This window comes from Papio anubis, chromosome 5 (genome assembly GCF_008728515.1).
Source record: "Papio anubis isolate 15944 chromosome 5, Panubis1.0, whole genome shotgun sequence".
Taxonomy (NCBI): domain Eukaryota; kingdom Metazoa; phylum Chordata; class Mammalia; order Primates; family Cercopithecidae; genus Papio; species Papio anubis.
This window is the reverse complement of record NC_044980.1, coordinates 73630623-73652534: the sequence shown is the minus strand read 5'-3', so window position 1 is coordinate 73652534 and position 21912 is coordinate 73630623. Positions and strand designations below refer to the sequence as shown.

Genomic DNA, 21912 nt, shown 5'->3' with positions numbered 1-21912 from the left:
GATATTTCATATAAATGGAATCAGACAATACGAGACTTTTTGTGACTGATGTCTTTCAACTACCATAATATTTTCGAGGTTCATCATGTTGCAACATGTATCTGTACTTCATTCCTTTTTATGGTTGAAAAACCTTCTATTGTATGCATATAACACATTTTAGGTATCCATTCTTCAGTTGATGGATGTTAGGGTTGTTTCTACTTTTTGGCTATTATGACTAATGCTCTTATGAACATTTGTGTAACTTTTTATGTGGACATCATATTTTCATTGTCTTAAGTAACATCTAGTGGAATTGCTAGATCACATAGTAAATGTCATGAGGTACTACCAGACTGTTTTCCAAAATGGCTGTACCATTTTACAGTCCCACTAGCAATGTACAAGGATTCTAACTTGTCTGCATCCCAGACAATACCTTTTTTTTTTTTTCATAGTTATAGCCATCCTAGTGGGTATAAAGTGGTATCTAACAATGGCATTGATGTGAATTTACCTGATGCTTAATGATGTTGAGCATCTTTTCATGTGCTTCTTGGTTGTTGGCATATATTCTTTGGAGAAAAACCTATATGGATCATTTGTCCATTTTCTGAGTTATCTTTTTACCACTGACTTTTATATATATATATATTTTCTAGATACAAGTCCCTTACTGGATATATGATTTGCAAAAATTCTTCTATTCAATGGGTTGTCTTTTCACTTTCTTGATGGTGTTCTTTGAAGAATAAAAGTTTTTATTTTGACACAGTTCAACGTATCTATTTTTGCTCTTCTCACTTGTGCTTTTGATGTCATACTTAAGAAATTCTTGCCTCATTCAAGGTTACAAAGATTTAGACTTATGTTTTCTTCAAAGAGTGTAACAGTTTTAACTCATAACAGGTCTTTGGTCCATTTTGAGTTATCTTCCAAACTCAAATATGACAGGAAGTAAGGCTCCATCTTCATTCTCTTGCACAGACAGCTAGCTTGGCACCATTTGTTTGAAAAAAATCTATTCTTTCTCCACTGAATTGTCAGTAATCAAATGTCCATAAGTTTATTTCTAGACTCTCAATTCTATCACATTGATCATATGTCTGTGCTTATGCCAATTCCACACTGTCTTTTCTTTTAACCCCATCCTCCACACTGTCTTGATTACTCACTTTGTAGCAAGTTTTGAAACAGAGATATGAATCCTATGAATTTTAGGATCAGCCTGTCAATTTCTCCAAGAAAGCCAGCTAGGATTTGATACAAAAATTGCATTGAACTTAGAGAGTGATCTGAGGATTACTGCATCTTTTTTTTTTTTTTTTTTTGAGATGGAGTCTCGCTCTGTCGCCCAGGCTGGAGTGCAGTGGCGTGATCTCAGCTCACTGCAAGCTCCGCCTCCTGGGTTCATGCTATTCTCCCGCCTCAGTCTCCCTAGTAGCTGGGACTACAGGTGCCCACAACCACGCCCAGCTAATTTTTATGTATTTTTAGTAGAGACAGGGTTTCACATGTTAGCCAGGATGGTCTCAATCTCCGGACCTCGTGATCCGCCTGTCTTGGCCTCCCAAAGTGCTGGGATTACAGGCGTGAGCCATCGCGCCCGGCCGGAATCCTGTATCTTAACAACAGATAAGTTTAATGTCTGTGAGGTTTTCTTAAATGTCCATTGTCAGGTCAAGAAAGTTCCACGTTAGTCGTAATTTTTTCAGCGTTTTTATTATGAAGGGGTGTTGAATCTTACAAAGAGCTTTTCCTGTCTATTGGGACTATCATGTAGTTTTTGATAAGCGAGATTAGATTAATTGGTTTCCAGATTTTTAAACCAAACCTATATGCCTGAAATGAATCCAATAGTCATGATGTATAATCATTTGTTATATATTTCTGATTCCATGTACTTACATTTCACTGAGGATTTTTATGTCTATAATGAAAAGACACAGGTCTGTGGTTCGTTTTCTTGTAATATACTTGTTTGGTTTTGGAGTGTTGAAATTTGGGGCCAAATAATGTGTTCCGTAGGGATATCCTGTGCATTTTAGGATGTTTAGCAGCATCCCTGGCTGCTAGCCATTAGATGTCATTAGAGCAGCTTATATATTAAGCCATTTCTTTCACTAGTAAGTAAAGGTAATCACCACATGTTATCATTCTGTTATCATAAGAAGTTTTCTTTAAAAAAAAGGTTTTACAGTTTATCTTGGGTGGATTTTCTCACTCTTTCCTGAAATTTCCAATATCTTTTTGAAGTTGTGACCACTCCAAATAAAAACTATTCAAAATGACAAAAGCACTCACTTCTAACAACAAAAAGTTGATTCCTTTGAATTTCATAAATTTAGGCATCAGGTTAATTCTGTCATAATAAATATCTAACACCCTCACATTCTATTTATTTTGTTTGTTTGTTTGTTTGTTTGTTTGTTTTTGAGATGGAGTCTCGCTCTGTCGCCCAGGCTAGGGTGCAGTGGCCGGATCTCAGCTTACTGCAAGCTCCGCCTCCCGGGTTTACGCCATTCTCCTGCCTCAACCTCCCGAGTAGCTGGGACTACAGGCACCCACCACCTCGCCCGGCTAGTTTTTTTGTGTGTGTTTTTAGTAGAGACGGGGTTTCACCGTGTTAGCCAGGATGGTCTCGATCTCCTGACCTCGTGATCCACCCGTCTCGGCCTCCCAAAGTGCTGGGATTACAGGCTTGAGCCACTGCGCCCGGCCTATTTTGTTACACTATTTTTCTTTGAAACAAACTTAAACTCTCAAAATAACTTTAGAACCTCAAGTCTGCCTTAACATAACTTTACTTAAATCATCCTTAAGAACAATTCCTGAAATGGCATATTTTCTCAAACTACCTAAAATTCTACTGTAATGGCACAAGGGCCTTTAAATAAATACGTATCACGATTTTAATGAAACATGCAGCAATGTTTGTGAAAGAATTTGCTAAACAAGTCAATTCAAGTGAACTTTATTTTCCCCTTGATAACACAGCTTTTGAAATAAAAGTCCAAAACTTCAGCAGCATAAGGTATGTTTATAAAGTAATGCAACTGAATTTTTCATCTACAAGGAGAAAATTCATTTTTCCAAAGTAATCACCTTAAGAAGCAGCCGGGTGCGGTGACTCACGCCTGTAGTCCCAGCACTTTGGGAGGCCAGGGGGCGGGGGGGGGGGGGGTGGATCACAAGGTCAGAAGTTCGAGACCAGCCTGGCCAATATGGTGAAACCCCGTCTCTACTAAAAATATAAAAATTAGCCAGGCGTGGTGGTGCGTGCCTGTAGTCCCAGCTACTTGGGAGGCTGAGGCAGAAGAATCACTTGAACCCGGGAGGCGGAGGTTGCAATGAGCCAAGATCATGCCACTGCACTCCAGCCTGGGCAACAGAGCGAGACTCTGTCTCAAAAAAAAAAAAAAAAAAGGCAGCAACATTATTTTTGCAAAATATAAGAACTATAGAATTACTCTTTTAGAATGATCTTCAGAGTCAAATTACATGCCACTCATAAACACAACATTTCGTTTTTAAGCAAAACTAGAGTACCAGTTTGATCACCATCTTCATTAATTAATCTTGGTTTCCAATGACCTTTTGGCAATTTCCAGTGAAATACACCCTCACAGAACAAAGAATTCCTTCCTTCTTTCATTAATCCTGTATTAATACTATATAATAATAATAATAATAATATATAATAAAAGCCTACTAGGTGCCAGGCTTATGCTGGATGCTGGGAATATATTCAAAGGGGAGCACTTTATGTCTTTTGGCTTTGGCTCCATGGAAGTACCCAACAGGTACATTATATCATACACTAAGTCACTAGTAGAGCCAGTTTCCTGACCATCCTCCACCATCAATTATAAGAGGCAAAAAGTTCAGCTTCTTTCAATTTATCAAGAGGTTAACCTTCAGGTAATTTGAAAAGATGCTATTTTAATTTCAGTATATATAGACATCTTGTTTTATTGTTTGGTATTATTCTTACTTTGAATTAAATATGAGGAAGACAGGCCGGACGCAGAGGCTCATGCCTATAATCCCAGCACTTTGGGAGGCCAAGGCAGGCGGATCACTTGAGGCCAGGAGTTCAAGAACAGCCTGGCCAAACCTGTCTCTACTAAAAATACAAAAAATTAGCTGGGCGTGGTGGCATGCACCTGTAATCCCAGCTACTCGGGGGACAGAGGCAGGAGAATTGCTTGAACCCAGGAGGTGGAGGCTGCAGTGTGCTGAGATCGCACCACTATACTCCAGCCTGGGCAAGAGAGCTAGACTCCATCTAAAGAAAAAGAAAAAAAAAAAAAAAATATATATATATATATATATATAGGGAGGACACATCTTTCCAGGTCCAAATTCATTTGCTTCTGAACACACCAGGGCCTGATTTTTAAGCTAGTTTCCTTACTCCAACATTAATACTTCTTTGCTTGGTGATATAGAACAGAAACACAAGTCTTAATGGGCAAGCTATTTATCACTAATTCTACCTCACTTACAGGGTCCCTATCATTAACAAGTCAAACTGGTAGGTAACTTGTCACCCCTTTTTTAAGAAGCCCCAACACAGCCAACCATATAGACTGATCTCTTTAATAAGTTTATTTTTGGAGCTTAAAGTAGAATCCAATGAGGGTATAATGCCGGGCTGACACGTTTTAAAATAAAACATTTTGGCCACACTAAAAAATGTCCAGATTAATGCAATACCCAGGTTCAGAAATGAAACATCAGTTGAACTCCACTATGCCACATCCATCCCCAATCTTTACTCCTTTCCCTTCTTCCTCCTGGAAGAAACCCTGCTTCTGAATTTTCTGTCACTCCCCTGCATGTTTTCACTTATTCCCTAAGTACATATATATTCTTAAGCAGTATAGAGTACGATTTCACATGTTTCTAACTTCATATAATGGTAGGTACTGTGTGGCCTTCAGCAACTTTATTTTTGGCTTAATATACTGTTCATGAAATTTAAGTATTGGTCATATATTAATAGCTCTAGTTCATTCATTTTCACTGCTGTATAACATTACATTGCATGAATATAGCACAAAGATCCCTGATGGGCATTTAGATTGCTTTTAAATAGGATAAAATTGTTTCCAGAGAAATGATACTCTGTTCTAGTACCACACGGGAGAACACACATCAAAGACATTACAAAAAGAACCCCAAGGAACCTGCCTTTCTTCGACTCTCTCCAGCAACCTTGAACCAGCACCACTTCCTTGTTTCCTAGTTAATTTATATTCTGTCATTTTGCTGAGATAGCACCCATCTCCCCTCCCACCTTCTAGAATGGGACAGAGCTGATGTATCCCGGATCAATATAATGGAGGGTGATTCTTGACAGAGCCAAAGTATCCTACTACTTTTTTCTGTTCCACTGGTTATTAAGCAAGTATTTTCCTAGAATGTCAATTGTGAGCTTTTAAATTTCCAAAATCCACAGTTAATCACTCTTGTAAAAAGCTGTGTTAGCAGCTGGCCCTTTTCTCTCTAACTTTATGGTCTATGAAATAAGAAATGAAACCAAGAATAAGAAAGGTGGTAAAATTTTATGAATGCTTTTTAATACTATTTCTGGATCCAGTTAGTATAAAGCACAGTTTTGTAGTCAAAACTATAATATATCAAATAGCTACCATGAATACAATTTATTTGCCAGAATTCTATCAATATATTTTTAATATTCTTCAGCAACAATACCAAACAGCTCATCCTTGCACCCTAGTATTCTACCAATAGCAGGCAAGCTTCTCTAAGTATAGTACTACCAAATTCAACTTAAGAAATGTTCATAATATAGCCTCCCCCTTTTTGTAATTTTGGAGGAATCACTCACTCAGGTTTGGAGAGCATTTTTTCCAAGTTGAATTCTTTGAGGTATTTTATGATGGCAGCCAAAGAGCAAATCACAGGCTTCTCTAAGTTAACAATGCCAGAAATAATTTGAGAACCTAGAAAACAGAATATATTAACTTGTTATTAAAAAAAAATTTTAATTAATCAAATTCAAAAATGTAATAAATAGAATCATTAACTTATTACCATTATGAAACACAAATTTTAAGTAAAACTTTATGGTTATTGAAATAGTAATTTAGACAATATCTCCTAAAATTGACCTTTGGAAAAATGTAAATCATTACTAATACCCAGGGCATGGAAAAAAAGGGCATTTTTCTGATGGTGGAATGAACCTTTTTTGGAGAACAGGATATTTTTTCAAAACATAAAATGTCCATCCCTTTTGCCTAGAAATACTCCAAACTGCATGTCGAGGATGTGTGTACAAGAAGGTGACTTGAAAAATCTTTTGGAGTATTAAAAAAACTAGAGGCCACCTAAATCAACATTAACAGCATGGTACTTAAGTAAAGCTTGGTAAATCCTGGTTATTATGTACCAACTAAATGGAATGACTTCCAGTTATCTGCACTGATATAGAAGGCCATCTATAATATGTTGCTAAGTGGGGGAAAAAAGTTGTCTGATCATTTTCATGTCTCACCACAAACACTGCAACAGCTTTCCATCTGGTCTCACTGCTTCATCCTTGCACCCTACAGGGTATTCTTAACAGAGCAGCCAGAGTAATTCTTTTTAAAATGTATATCAGATCATTAGACTATTTTGCCCCAAAGTCCTCCAACATCCCCCAACTCATTGAGAGTAGAAGCCAAAGTCCTTACAGTGACCCTACACAATCTGCCTGCCATCTCTTATTTCTGAGCTCACCTCCTAATGTTCTCCCCATCAGTTACTCTGCTCCAGCACACAGACTACTTGCTATTCCTTAAACATGCCAAGCACCCTCCTACCTTAAGATATTTTGTGCTTACTGTTGTCTCCGCTTGAAATACTGTTTCTTCACATCTATGTGGCTTTTTCCCTTAACTCCTTCAGTCTCTATTCAAATCTTCGTTCAAGTGCCGTTTCTCAGTGAGGCCTTTCTTCACCATCCTATTTAAAAGTTCAACCCACTCCCCTGCCTTATTTTTTTCATAGCATATATCACCTTCTAACACACTAGTTTACTTTATTGTCCATCTCTCACCATTAGAATGTAAACTCCAAAAGAGCAGGAATTTTTGTTTGTTTTATTCCTTGTTGTATGCCCAATGCCTCGCATATAAAATAAGCATTCAAAAAAATTAGCTGAACGAATAAATCCCAGCTATGATAAACAAATACAGAGAACTATGTGTGTACATTTATGTGTGGATGTGTGGATTTTTACACAAGGATATATGCCAAATTTTAATGATAATCCCTCCGACATATAAGTGGCAAGGGCAGAGGACAAGTTTGAGGGCAGGCACTTTACTTTTTTCTTTATATACGACTATGTTGTTTGACTTTCTTGCAATAAGCATTAATTACTTTTAAAAGTAAATATATATATATATTACAAGATGTTCTCTACAAATCAGTAATATAAAATATCTTATTAATTTTAACTACAGGTGTTTATAAAACCAGAGTGTAAATGAAGTGCTAACAACACCTTTCCGTTCCACTGAGAATTTTATTTTCTTTTAACTTTCTAGCTTTGTTCCCCAGAAAATGTGATTAAGATGGTGTATCAATGTGTTAGAAGTAGCACTGCCTGTGGTAAAAATGACCAAATATCAGTACATTATATCTGGACTGAGAAGAATTATAAATACCTGACTTCAGAGCTTTGGCCTTCTCTCAGTGCACTGACTTTTGCAACCGGGCATGTCTTCTGCAGAGACTGCAGCAAGAAATACGGTCTCCTCAAGGGCATGGAGCTTCTAAGCCAGGGTGGCGCTTACGCTCACTCGATGTGAGTCTCCTTCCTTCATACTACTCTCCAGGGCACTGCCACAAAGACTGCTGTGAGGACTCTCCCACTAAGGGGAACACAAGCTCCACTTGCAAGGTGTGTTTTCTGGCCCATGTCTTTTAAGTAAATCTGATACCACGAATGGGTCATCGTAGTCTTGGGATTTAATCAGGTCTTTAGCTGAACATAAGATGACCCCCTGGTAATACTGAATACTGGTGTTAGAAGTGGGGTACACTTTGTTGGGCATTGTGGCTCATGCCTGTAATCCCAGCAACTTTGGCAGGCTGAGGTGGGAGGATCGCTTGAGCCCAGGAGTTCAAGACCAGCCTAGGGAACATGACAAAACCCCACCTCTATAAAAAAAATACAAAAATTAGCTGGGTGTGGTGGTGCATGCCTGTAGTCCCAGCTACTTGGGAGGCTGAGGTGGGAGGATTGCTTGAGTCCAGGAGGCAGAGGTTGCAGTGGGCTGAGATCACGACACTGCACTCCAGCCAGGGTGACAGAGTGAGACCTTATCGAAAAAAATAAAAAGAAGTAGGATACATGCTCAGACACTTGATTCAATTTGACGAAGGCATCACGAAATTAAGAGACATGCTAACAAGACACTGATGCCTAGATGCAAGGAAATGCTAACCAGATACTGATGTTTAAATGGAGCAGTGATCGGGAGCTGATGACGAACGCTCTCTAGCATGTGACAGGGATAAATTTCCTCCATATGGGGTCTGATGAAGATCAGAGTGAAGCCAAGTTTATGCCAAGGGGGAAAATGTCTATTCACCTCACCATCCACAAAATGGACCCTAACATAAGCTGGACTGGCAGGAATGTGAGGTACAAATGAAAGTAAGCATTAATGCCTGACTGTGGACATGTGAATTAGACAAATAATGATTACCTAACATATTTCAACCCTGTCACTAACATTCTGGTGTTTTAATTTTGGCAATCAACATTTCAAAATGCTAGTCTTCATCAGAATATTTATCATCCAAACAGTCTACAAAATACAAAGATACTAATGAGCCATCTTTAAAGATAAGCAAAAAGGAAAGATGGTCAAAACTCCTTCTACTGTAATGAATATGTCAAAACCATCAAGTTATTAGCTGGTCATAATTTTTTAAAAAGCTGCAATGGTTCTTTTTGTTTTTAGGAGACAGGGTCTCACTCCAGGCTGGACTACAATGGCGTGATAACAGCTCACTGCAGCCTCAAACTCCTGGGCTCAGGTGATCCTCCCCTGCCTCAGCCTAACCAGTAGCTGGGACTGCAGTGCAATAGTGTTTCTGATGAGCACAACAACAGTGAGATCTTCTTCTCCCACATATTTATAGTAACAACCTAGATGTCATTAAATTGAGAATCATACTCATGCCCTTTATCCAAATTTCCAATCTGTTCAACTTCAGGACCTACGGGGAAAATATTTACCTTTGATGTCAACTGTGTCTTTTGCATAAAACTCTGTAACTGCCTGGAAAGCGTGGCTGTATTCAAAATAAATGTTATCCATCCTTTCAACTCGAATTCTGTCATCCTGCACACTGAAAGAAAAAGGGAAAATTTCAAAGATAACTTGTCTATTATCATGAAATGCTGGTATTTAGGTCTTGGAAAAAAGATATTTATTCCTTATTCTTTCCCAAGTTGAAGAAAGAGAAAGAAAGAGCTAAAGTTTCTCTGCCAAAAAGCTCTATTTCATAAAATATTAAAATGAATACTTTTTATTAACTGCTATTTTATATCACCTAGCACATTGTGAGTTCTTTATCATTATTTAAAAAGAAAAACTCATTGAAATTAGGGTCCATTATGTTACTAAATATGAAGGGAGAAAAACTGAAAAGCATCATTTCGATTTGATTACGTTATTTGTTTAAATACTCTAGCCACAGAATACGGCACTGAGTAACTCTTTCTTTGAGGGACTTTCTGCTAAATCTGTTTCTATCACAGTCTCCAGTCAAATATAGTAAATTAGGTTAACTCTCACTCTTTAAAGTGATTCTACAGTCCTTCTAAAAATATGTATAAAAATTTGCCTGAGTACATAAACAAAATCATATTATGCTGGGTTAGTGCATTTTCGTTTCCTATTTTTCTTGACTCCCTACTCCTTCATCCTTCTCTTCTTTCTTTAGCACCTCACTCCCATGACTGTTATCTCTCATGTTAACAGCCTAGAATGAATCTCTCCATATTTTTTCATGTTCATATTTTGGTCATACACAAGCATATCTAATATATGCTCATTATATATTATGTTACTATATTAAAAAACTGAGATGATTTTATAAACATATTTCTGTGTCCTGTTCTCTTCACTTAATAATTCTTGAAAGTCCCTCTATAAAAATGACCTAGCTACAACTCCTTCTTTTTAATGGCTGAAAAATATTTTATAGTATATAGATGCCACAATTTCTTCAACTATTTCTTTGTTGTTTGATATTCATTTGGTGTTAATGTTTCGTCACATGTTGCTTTAAAACATTTTTATTTAAAAATATAAAACTTTAGTTACAGTTGTAGCCTGCACATATCCCTCCCTAATCACATCCCTCTACGATTTCCAGAAGGAAACGCTGGCTAGGCACAGTGGCTCAACACCTGTAATCCCAGCACTTTGGGAGGCCAAGGCAAGAGGACTGCTTGAGCTCAGGAGTTTAAGACCAGCCTGGGCAACATGGCGCTCTCTACAAAAAACACAAAAATCAGCCAGGCATGGTAGCACATGCCTATAGTCCCAGCTACTTGGAAGGCTGACATGGGAGGATCACTTGAGCCTGGGGGGTCAAGGCTGCAGTGAGCTGTGATCACACCACTGCACTCCAGCCTGGGTAAGAGTGAAACTCTGCCTCAAATTTTTTAAAAAAATTAGTAAAAGAAAAGATGCAAACATTATCTTGAATGTGATGTATATTACCATGTTTTCATTTTTTATAAAAAACTGTATCATTTCATGCTTTTCATTTTGTATGAGTGGTACTTTATCTTAACCATACAAATTGACTCAATCTTACACTATTTCTAAGATTTATACATGAAGATATATGTACTTTTAAAATTTTAACCGCAGTTAAGTATTTTGTTATTATATTTTCTAATAAATTTAAGATCTGCTTTCTGAATTTATTAACCAGAATTTATCTTTGTGGATAGTGTGAAGTTATAAATACAATTACATTTTCCATGTAACTAATGATCAAAGTAGCAATTAGAGAGCATCCATATGTCTCTGCTGATTTATAATGTTACTTTCACTGCATATTGCATTTCTACATATGTCTTTGGCTTCTCCATGCTGTTCCACTGATCTTTTTGTCTATCTCTGAATCAGGACCACAGTCTCTTAATTTCCAGGGCTTGGCATCTATAGCTAAAGTGGCAAGGCCCCTACCTTGCTCTTCAAGATTGTCTTGGCTACTCCTGGACCTTTGATTTTCTTTGTAAATTTTAGGTTCACTTATCTTCTGTCTTCACAAGAAACTTGCTGTGATTATTTTATTTTATTTTATTTATTTATTTTTAGACAGAGTTTCACTCTGTCGCCTAGGCTGGAGTGCAGTGGTAATGGTACGATCAGGACTTACTGCAGCATCATCGACTTCCCAGGGTGAAGCAATCCTCCCTCATCAGTCCCAAGGAGCTAAGACTACAGGTATATATTACCATGCCCAGCTAATTTTTTTCTATTTTTAGTAGATACGGGGTTTCGCCATGTTGCTCAGGCTGCTGTCAAACTCCTGGACTCAAGCGGTCTGCTCACCTCGGCCTCCCAAAGTGCTGGGATTATGGGCATCAGCCATTGCACCCAGCCCTTATTGGTATTTTGATTTGATATGTAATGAATTAATTTAGAGAGAAATAACGTCTTAGAGATATCACATTATCAAAGCTGGTATATTCCTCTATTCATGTCTATTATATCCAACAGTAATGTTCTGTAATTTTCCCCATGAAGGTTTTATATAGCTTTGGTTGTGCTCACTCTTAGATATGTACACATACCTCTCTCTTGTCTTTATCTGAAACAGAAACAGGTGTTGGGAGGGGCCCAGCACCAGGGGACTCTATTGCACATTAAAGTTAAAGAACCACTGACCTATACAAATAAAAGACTGGTGCTACAATGAAAATTAGTAGATGATAGGAAAGAGTATTTACAAAGAGTATTCCCAAAGCAAAGGGTATTTCCTTTGGAAGCTTATCTTATGTATATTGATGTAGGTATATCTAATGATCTAAGTACATAAAAAGTTGTCTGTAAAGCTATACTATAAACAACTGAGTTAAGATAATTTAGAAAGTTTCTCAATATTTTTTTCTTTGGCTCCCTATGCAGAACACTTTCTTGGTCTCTACAGAAAACCGAAAAAAGATTTGAAACCATCCCCAGCACAAAAATAAAGCAAGCTTTTTTCTATTTTTATCATTTTCCTTCCTGAGCAAGGAGATCGTATGAGTTGATTTAAAAGTTCAATTACAATGCCCTATAATAAATAAACAATAGTGAAACTTTATTACCTATTTTGCTTAACAACTAGGTTAAAATTCAGAAAGAAGGATTTATGACAGAAAATCTATAGTGTATATATTTGTTTTTACTTCACAAAAACAGTTAAACAAATTCTCATGGGCATATGCCACGCATCAATCACTCTTTCTTAGTTTACAATCTAAGACAACAGACAATAATGTGGTAGACATATGTAAAAGATACAGAAAATCCATAAACACAAACGGCTATACCCCATCACAAAAGCAGAACACTCCCTCCCTCAACATCATGAAAAGTAGAAATAAATGTATCATTTCATCAATGTAACACATATTTGTAATTTTTTGGTATTTTTCTTGATATAATATTTTACTGAAATAATTTTTTGTTAGATTCAAGCAGTTTTTGTCTCCCTAAATCCTGCCATAAAAACAAAGAATAACCAAACTAAAACCCACAGATAACATGTACTACATTATGACTGCATCTCAAGATATTAAGAACCCTGAAATGCAAGCAGGTGGGATGAACAATAAGACATAAATGCTATCAGCAACCATGTGAGAAGCAGCAGACAGAAGCAACAGAACTCTAACAATCGGAAAACAGGAACAACACAAAACAGCAACCAGGTACTCACTGGAAAGTATAGTAGGATATTTTGAGGAGCTGAAATTGGGAGTGCAGGTTGTACATTTGATAACAGTGACTACAAGGAGTCCACAGTAAGGCCTGAAGGGGCTTGAGAACTCTAGGCCCTATGAACTCACAAAACCAATGGTGCAAAGCACTTTTTTAGGACAAATCTTACACTGAGGAAAAACTCCTATGAACAGAATCTAAAATGAGGAGAAAAGGGATAATAGGGTAATTGTTAAAAAGACAAAAGTACTACAGAACAGAGCCAGGAGAAAATGAGCTGTCACATTTGCAAATACTGAACAGTATGCAGCAAAATGAATGAATCTCAAAAATACCGTATTTTGTGAAAGAAATCAAGCCAAAAAAATGTTAATATATACTGTAAGATATCCTGTATTTGAAATTCTGTAAAAGGTAAAATATACTGGTGGAAAATTAATAATTGCCTAGGGCCAGATGTGAAGGGAAGGGAGGGAACCAACCGCAAAAGCACATGAGAAAGTTTGAGGGCAAAAGTATTCTTCCACATCTTGACTGTGATAGTGGTTACAAAATTGTGTAAAACTACCACTTACACTACAGTTGTGTAATCTGTACACTTAAAAATGAATGAATTGTTTATAAATAATACTTTGAGTTAAAAACCACTACCAGAACTATGATGTCAGAAAAGCTATTTTGAACCTACGCCTCCTCTAAAAGTTTGGGAAAATGAATTTGCATAAAAATGAGTAATAGAAAAGGACCAAACTCAAATCCTGTCCAAAGTTATGATAAGAAATAAGAGAATAAGCACAATAACATCTCTACAGACAATAGAATGTTAGACATCTCCATAAAACATGAAAACCCTAACAAGTTAAAAAAATTATTAAGAAAACAAATTGGACTTAGAAAAACTCAGAAATGAATGGGCAGAACTCAGGAATTACAGACAAAAGAAAAACTCACAATGAAGGACAGACTAGAAGGAACACAACTGAATAGATACTACAGATAATAAAGATAAGAAGCAGGAAATGAAAGGGGGAAATTTTTTCAAAGTCAAAAAGAAACGAAAAAGGAGATCTAAGATCTAAAAGATTGGAAGAAAGTAACAAATGGAAAAGGTTGGCAAAGAAGATCTAAAACGTTTATAAAAAGTGCTCCCAAGGTACAAACTTGCCAAAGAGGGCAAAGCAAAGAAACAGAAAAATAACTTGACACTATATATTTAAAAAACACATCACGTACCTGGGGAAATCAACCCATAATGACCACCACAATAAGTAATCTAGTAAAATTATTTCCAGCCAAAATGACAAGTTGTTTATAAAAGAAAGAAAAACAGAGTTGCCAAACTTTAACAGCAATGTTTTATGCTACAGACAATAGAGTAACATATTTAAGATACTCAAAGAAATAAACTGTAAGTAAAGAATTTTACACTTAGCCAATCTTCCATGTATAAAGGCCACAGACGGCTATAACCAAAGTATGGTCACCAGACCAGTAGCATCACCACCACCTGGGGACTTGTTAGAAACACAGATTCTCAGGCCCCATCCCACATGTACTGAGCCAGACAATCTGCCGGTGAGGCCCAGTACTCGGTGCTTTAACAAGCCTGCCAGGTAATTCCGATGCACACTAAGGTGTAAGAACAACTATGCTACAGAATAAACTTCAGACACCCAAAATGACTAGAAAGACATGGATATAAGAATTGGCGGTGAGCATATACTACATATTTGCTTAGAGAACTAAGACTCAATGGAGGCTATAAGAAAGACGGTATAGTACCTAATGGCTATATGATCTGACGATGCAGATATATTACAACTGTGAAATAAATGGGGAAGAAATGGAAGACCCAAAGGAACGGCATTTTATAATATATAATTTTAATAATATAGATTCAGTAATGTGGGATAAAGCAAGTTAAATACCTGATATTTGAAACGAGAAAATCAGAGTACTTACATAAGAACCAGGCTTTTCAACATGGTTGGGAAAAGGAGATATAGATGTTAGACTGTAAAAGTTAAGTAAAAACTCTTTAGCCCTGAATTTGAATTAGAAGGAATTTTTTTTTTTTTTTTTTTTGAGACAGAGTCTTGCTCTGTCGCCCAGGCTGGAGTGCAGTGGCCGGATCTCAGGTCACTGCAAGCTCCGCCTCCCGGGTTTACGCCATTCTCCTGCCTCAGCCTCCCGAGTAGCAGGGACTACAGGTGCCCACCACCTCGCCTGGCTAGTTTTTTTTTGTGTTTTTTAGTAGAGACGGGGTTTCACCGGGTTAGCCAGGATGGTCTCAATCCTTGACCTCATGATCCGCCCGTCTCGGCCTCCCAAAGTGCTGGGACTACAGGCTTGAGCCACCGTGCCCAGCCTAGAAGTATTTTTTAATGAGTTCTTAATATAGTCTGACCTATCCAATAAATAGACTCCCTAGTTGCACAGGCTGTGGTTTAGAAATACCATTTCCTGGCCGGGCTGGGAGCAGTGGTATATCTCTGAAACAAAAGTCTATTTGGGCCAGAAGTGGTGGCTCACGCCTGTAATCCCAGCACTTTGGGAGGCTGAGGCGTGCAGATCACGAGGACAAGAGATCAAGACCTTCCTGGCCAACATGGTGAAACCCCGTCTCTACTAAAAATATAAAAATTAGCTGGGTGTGGTGGCACGCGCCTGCAGTCCCAGCTATTCAGGCAGCTGAGGCAGGAGAATTGCTTGAACCCGGGAGGCGGAGGTTGCACTGAGCCGAGATGGCGCCACTGCACTCCAGCCTGGTGACAGAGTAAGATTCCATCTCAAAAAAAAAGAAAGAAAGAAAAGAAAAAGAAATACAATTTTCTACTAAAAGAAACTAGGGAGGGATTACTGGAGAAATGACTAACTCCAGGTCTGGGACTGAAAATGTTTAAGATGAGCCTAGACTATCTTGTTACACCAAAAAGCTACTAAAGATTACTAGCATCATGGCAAAATGACACAGAAGTCAACTTGAAGAGACTCTCTTTGCCCAGTAACAGGCCATTTTGAGCACTGGGAAGAATAACAACTGCAATGAAGCCAAAACACATAGATATGTTTAAATCCTTGGGTTCATAACGACACTTTAAAAAGCAAGACTTGTTCATCACTACTGAGTATCAATGACTACTCAATTCACAAGAAGAGAGATAATTATATGCCTCCTAATGAAAAAATAGAATCTATCAAGTTCTTTTCCTCTTTCAGGAAAAAAAAAAAAATCCTGAATTTTACTAAGCCTCTCAATTCAACTACCAATTTACAGAAAATACAGAGGAATATTTTAAACTCTATGGAGATGTAATCAGCAAAATCCAGACTTCGGGAAAACGCCACAAGAAAAGCAACTGAGTTTCTTCAAAAAAAAAAACAGACAAAAAAAAACAAAGGAGGGGTTAGGAATAAAAAGAGGTGGAGAGGAAACCTGTAGATCAAAAAGATTTTAAAAGGTATTTTTATAAAAAGGCGGGCACAGTGGTATGCACCTGTAGTCCCAGCTACTCAGGGAGCTGAGGAGGGGGATCACTTGAGCCTAGGAGTTCCCAGCTCACCTGCGCAACAAAGCAAAATCCTTGTCTCTAAAAATACAAATTTTAAAAATTTTGAAGACATTTAAAAAATAAACTGGCAAAATTAAACCATAAGGATACATACTTGGGTGACAAAACTACAAAGGAAATTAAGAAGGTGATAACAATGACAAATTAAGAAGGTGACAACAATGACAAAGTCATGGTTCCTCTGAGGGCTATGGCAGCGAGGAGGCAGAGAGAGCTTCTAGAGTGACTGCCAAAACTCTATATCCTGGACTAGATGGTGGTTTCAGCAGCCTTCTTCTATATCTGTATTACATTTGTTTCTTACATTTGTAACATATTTTAATTTTTTCAAATAAAACACAAATGATTCCAATTTTAATGACTTCTCCTAAAATTAAATTACTTCTGAAACTTTTACTTTTTACTTTAACCCAAGAGTCTGTTTTATCTCATAAGCAACTACCAATGTTCCATCATCACGCTGAATTTAGAAGTATTTTGATACAGGAAACTCAAACAACTCAATACCAAAAACACAGATAACCAGATTTAAAAATGGGCAAAGGACCTGAATGAATGGCCAATAGATATAAAAAAAAAAAAAAAAATGTTCACGTTAATCATCAGGAAAATACAAATCAAAACCACAATTAGATATTTACCTCACTCCTGTTAGAATGGCTATTGTCACAAAGACAAAAAGTGTTGGTCAGGACATGGAGAGGCGCGAACTCTTACATACTGTTGGTGGGAATGTAAACTAAGACAACCCTTATAGAAAATAGTATGGAGGTTCTTTGAAAACTTAAAATAGACCTACTGGCTGGGCAGGATGGCTCACACCTATAGTCCCAACTACTTGGGAAGCTAAAGCTTGAGGCCAGGAGTTTGAGACTAGCCTAACCAACATAGCCTGTCTCGAAAACAATAATATAAATTAGCTGGGCATGGTGCAGTGCACTTGTAGTCCCAGCTACTCAGGAGGCTGAGGTGGGAAGGATCTCTTGAACCAAGGAGCTCCAGGCTGCAGCGAGCTATGATTATGTCATGGCATTCCAGCCTGGGTGACAAGGCAAGATGCCCTTTCTTAAAAGAAATTTTTATAATAAAATTAGAACTACTAGATGATCCAGCAATCTCACTACTGGGTATACATCCAAAGGAAACAAACTCGTTATGTCAAAAAGATATCTGCTTCTCACATTTATTGCAGCACTATTCCCAATAGCCAAGTGATGGATTCAGCCTAAGTGTCCATCAGTGGATGAATGGATAATGAAAATGTGGCAAATGCACACAATGGAATACTATTCAGCACCCCCCAAAAATGAAACCCTGTCTTTGCAGTAACATGGATGGAACTGAGGTCATTATGTTAGGTAAAATAAGCCAGTCACCAAAAGACGAATGTCACATGTTCTCACTCAAATGTAGGAGCTAAAAAAGTTGATCTCACAGAGGTAGAATAATGGTTACCAGAGCTTTGGGGAGGGAGGTAATGAGAGGCTGGTTAATAGGTACAAACATACAGTTAGATAGAAGGAATAAGTTCTAGTGTTTTATAGCACAGTAGGGTAGGAGTATAGTTATCAATAATTTATTATACATTTCAAAATAGCTAGAAGACATTAAATGTCTGACATAAAGAAATGTTGTGTCTGAGGTGACAGGTATCCTAAACACCTGATTTTATAATTATACATGGTATACATAAATGAAAATATCACACATACCCCATAAATATGTATAAATATTATGAATCAAGAATAAATATGTAAAAAAAATAAAAGTTTCTCAAAAAAGGTGTTAGACAGGCACAGTGGCTCACACCCATAATCACAGCTACTCAGGAGGCTGAGGCAGGAGGATCGCTTGAGGCCAGGAGTTTGAGACCAGCCTGGCAAAATAGCAAAATCCAATCTCTGCAAAAACAAAAAAGATAGTTGTCAGATACTATCATAAAAGTTAGACACGGGAGAGAAATTTAAAAAAAAAACTTCCACTTAGAGCACTTCAACAAGTTTTCTTGTAAGTTAAGAATCGACCTTTAGAACAAATAAATCATAAAGAGGAATTTCTCTAAATAAAAGTTTACTGAGGAATGTTCTACTTAATAAAGAAATAAATATAAAGCAGTTGAAAGATAGGTGTGGGGTGGGGAAAACTGGCATTTTTCATTAGTCAACACAATTCTGAAATAGAGTCTACATAACGTTTTTAAACATTCACAGGCATTTCTACCAGCCACTCTTATGGCTCATAGTGAATGGCAGAATGACCACTTTTAAAAATGCTTAGCAGACATTTATGGAGTGCCTACTGCACGTTACCCCTCAAGCCCTTGCACCACACTGCTGTCAGAGAGAGCACTAAAGATGAAGACACTGCACTTGCCCTGACTCCTTCAATAGCTCCCCATTCCTGTGATCAGGAAAAGTGCTTCCATATATGATATGATTGGGATTTGTGTCCCTGCCCAAATCTGATATCAAATTGTAATCCCCAGCGCTGGAGCAGGGACCTGGTGGGAGGTGACTGGATCATGGGAGTGAACTTCCCCCTTGCTCTTCTTGTGACAGTGAGTTCTCATGAGATCTGCTTGTTTGAAAGTGTGTGGCAACTCCCCCTCTCTCTTCCTCTTGCTCCAGTCATGTAGGACTTGCCTACTTCCCCTTCAACTTCTGCCATGATTGTAAGTTTCCTGAGGCCTCCCCAGCCACGATTCCTGTACAGTCTGTGGAACCCTGAACCAATTAAACTTCTTTTCTTTATAAATTACCCAGTCTCAGGTAGTTCTTTATAGCAGCGCAAGAACAAACTAATACAACAGAGCACATTTAAAATTATCTAACAAAATGAATACCACCCCCTGCCCACCACTGTCATAGAGCTTACTTTCTAGTAGGGTTAAGCAGAAAATAGTAAAGAAAAATAATAATAATGTTAAAAAGTAATTTTTTATGGTGATCTGACCCCCTCACCTCCCTCAGGTCTCCATTCAAAAGTCATCATATCAGTGAAACCTTCCCCAATCACCTCATGTGAAATGACTGCTCACTAGAATCCATGAGGATGGGGACTTTTGTCAGTGTTATTTCTGCTGTATTCCATGCCTGGAACAGTGCCTGGCATAAAACAGGTACTCAACCTAGAGAGTATTGCTCAATAAAGGAATGAATGAGTACAACCTCCAGAACTACAGCTCTCCTTGCTGTGGGCAGCATTATTCCCATTTTAAAAATGAGTAAATTGAGCTTGAGACATTAAGTACAATGTCCAAAGTCATGAAGATATAACAGATTAATAGATATTCAAATCAAGAGTAGCTAGCTCCAGGCCAGGCGCGTTGGCTCAAGCCTGTAATCCCAGCACTTTGGGAGGCCGAGACGGGCGGATCACGAGGTCAGGAGGTCGAGACCATCCTGGCTAACACGGTGAAACCCCGTCTCTACTAAAAAATACAAAAAACTAGCCGGGCAAGGTGGCGGGCGCCTGTAGTCCCAGCTACTCGGGAGGCTGAGGCAGGAGAATGGCGTGAACCAGGGAGGCGGAGCTTGCAGTGAGCTGAGATCCGGCCACTGCACTCCAGCCTGGGCGGCAGAGCGAGACTCCGTCTCAAAAAAAAAAAAAAAAAAAGAGTAGCTAGCTCCAAAGGCTTTATCTATTCTACTACAAGCCTAGGCAGGCATAAGCTGACTCAGGAAGAAACCTAAGAGGGAGGATATTCTCCCATCTGTGGTGCTGAAGAAGGATTTTTCTACCTTAATCCACTAGAGAGAGAGTATCAGACTAACTACTGCAAAGTTCTTATCAATCTTTATCTTCCTGTAGACTTCCTTAATACCTGGATTTTTAGAAGTCTGCAATAAAGTTATTTAACAACTCAAAAAGGCGTGACCTTACATGAGCTCCACAATGTTTTTAGACAAGTTCCTAGAGTGAACACAAGAGGCAGCTGGTTACTCAATTATAGTTCTAATTAAAATTTTGTTTGATAAGCAGATAAGGATTTAGAAACCCATTAAGTTTGATAAAAATGGACTTGTCACTTATCCTTGAGGCTTTCCTGGAAGTGTTACAAGAATGTTAAATTCATCGTTCTGTAATCTGTATATTAAACCATCTTCACACAAATATTTTTTCAAATTGGATGAAGTTATAAAATCTCCTATCTCTATTTTCCTAGATTTGTTAATTAAAGAACATTATGGTAAATTCAAATCACTGTATCTCTGAAACAAAAGTCTATTTGGGCCAGACGTGGTGGCTCACGCCTGTAATCTCAGCCCTTTGGGAGGCTGAGGCAGGCGGATCGCCTGAGGTCAGGAGTTCCAGTCCAGCCTGGCCAACATGGTGAAACCCTGTCTCTACTAAAAATACAAAAATTAGCCAAGTGTGGTGGTGGGCACCTGTAATCCCAGCTACCTGGAAGGCTGAGGCAGGAGAATCGCTTGAACCTGGAAGGTGGAGGTTATAGTGAGCCAAGATTGTACCACCACACTCTAGCCTGGGCAACAGAGTGAGACTCCTCAAAAAAAAGAAAAAAAAAAAAGTCTATTTGAAATTCTGCACACACGCAAAACATCCTACCAGAATTCTGTCAAACAGATTTTATGAAAATTTCTACTTTAACCTTTTCATACGTAACATGCCTCTCTGTTGCTGAAGGTATGTTTTTGAAAAATTAAAGGGTAATAAACCTTACAAGACTGTCAGTCTTGATTTCCTCAAACTGTAGTCTGTGGGACACTGGCATCAGAATCACCTGCAAAGCACACTGGAAGTACAGATTCCAACTCCAAAGGTGCAAAATCTGAATTCAGCAGGAAGTTAGAGGAGAGCGAGCATTTTCAACAGGTTTCCCGGGGTAAGTCACAGGCAAACTGCAGAATGAGAACAGCAGGCAACAAGAACAATACCAGTAGCCACCATAGGACTGGAGTAAAAATGGATGGAAATCTGCTCCAAAGACAAGTATCCAATGGTAGTCTATGATTCAGCTGCTTTAGTAGAGGTGGACAGTAAATACCATTGCATCAAAAAAATTAAGTTATCTATGATTATATAATTGACCCAGGTCTAAAAAATTATAAAACCACATTCCCTTGACCACTCGCTACAGAGGCTATTTGTGCTATGGGGCTGAAGCCTCGTGAATGGAGAGGAGCCTGAACAGAAGATGTGCTCCTCCCAGGGTGGCAACTTCCCTTCTGCCCTTGTTGGTGGGACTAACAACAGGACAGTCATCTCGGTCTCTCAGTCATTACATAGGGCATGCCAAGCTAGACTGTTTTAAATTAAAGCTTCTAATTTAAAAAAAAAAAAAAATCCTTTTCACATGTAACAAGGCTCTCTGTTGCCTACTATATTGCTTTTGAAAAATTAAATGCTCTCTCGGC

At 38.1% G+C, this 21912-nt stretch overlaps 1 protein-coding gene across 3 annotated transcripts in view; it reads right to left on the bottom strand.

Moving 5' to 3' along the window:
• MSH3 (mutS homolog 3) overlaps positions 1-21912 on the bottom strand; it is a 219803-nt gene that overhangs the window by 140949 nt on the left and 56942 nt on the right. For all 3 annotated transcript variants that reach the window (XR_002522614.2, XM_031666743.1, XM_031666744.1), the window contains exons 9-10: positions 9251-9363; positions 5840-5954 (exon numbers count right to left, since the gene is read on the bottom strand). Coding sequence is in view for 2 of the 3 variants with exons in the window: in XM_031666743.1 (XP_031522603.1) it covers positions 5840-5954; positions 9251-9363 (228 nt within the window). In the remaining variant the exon portion in view is untranslated. The remainder of the gene's footprint in view (positions 1-5839; positions 5955-9250; positions 9364-21912) is intronic.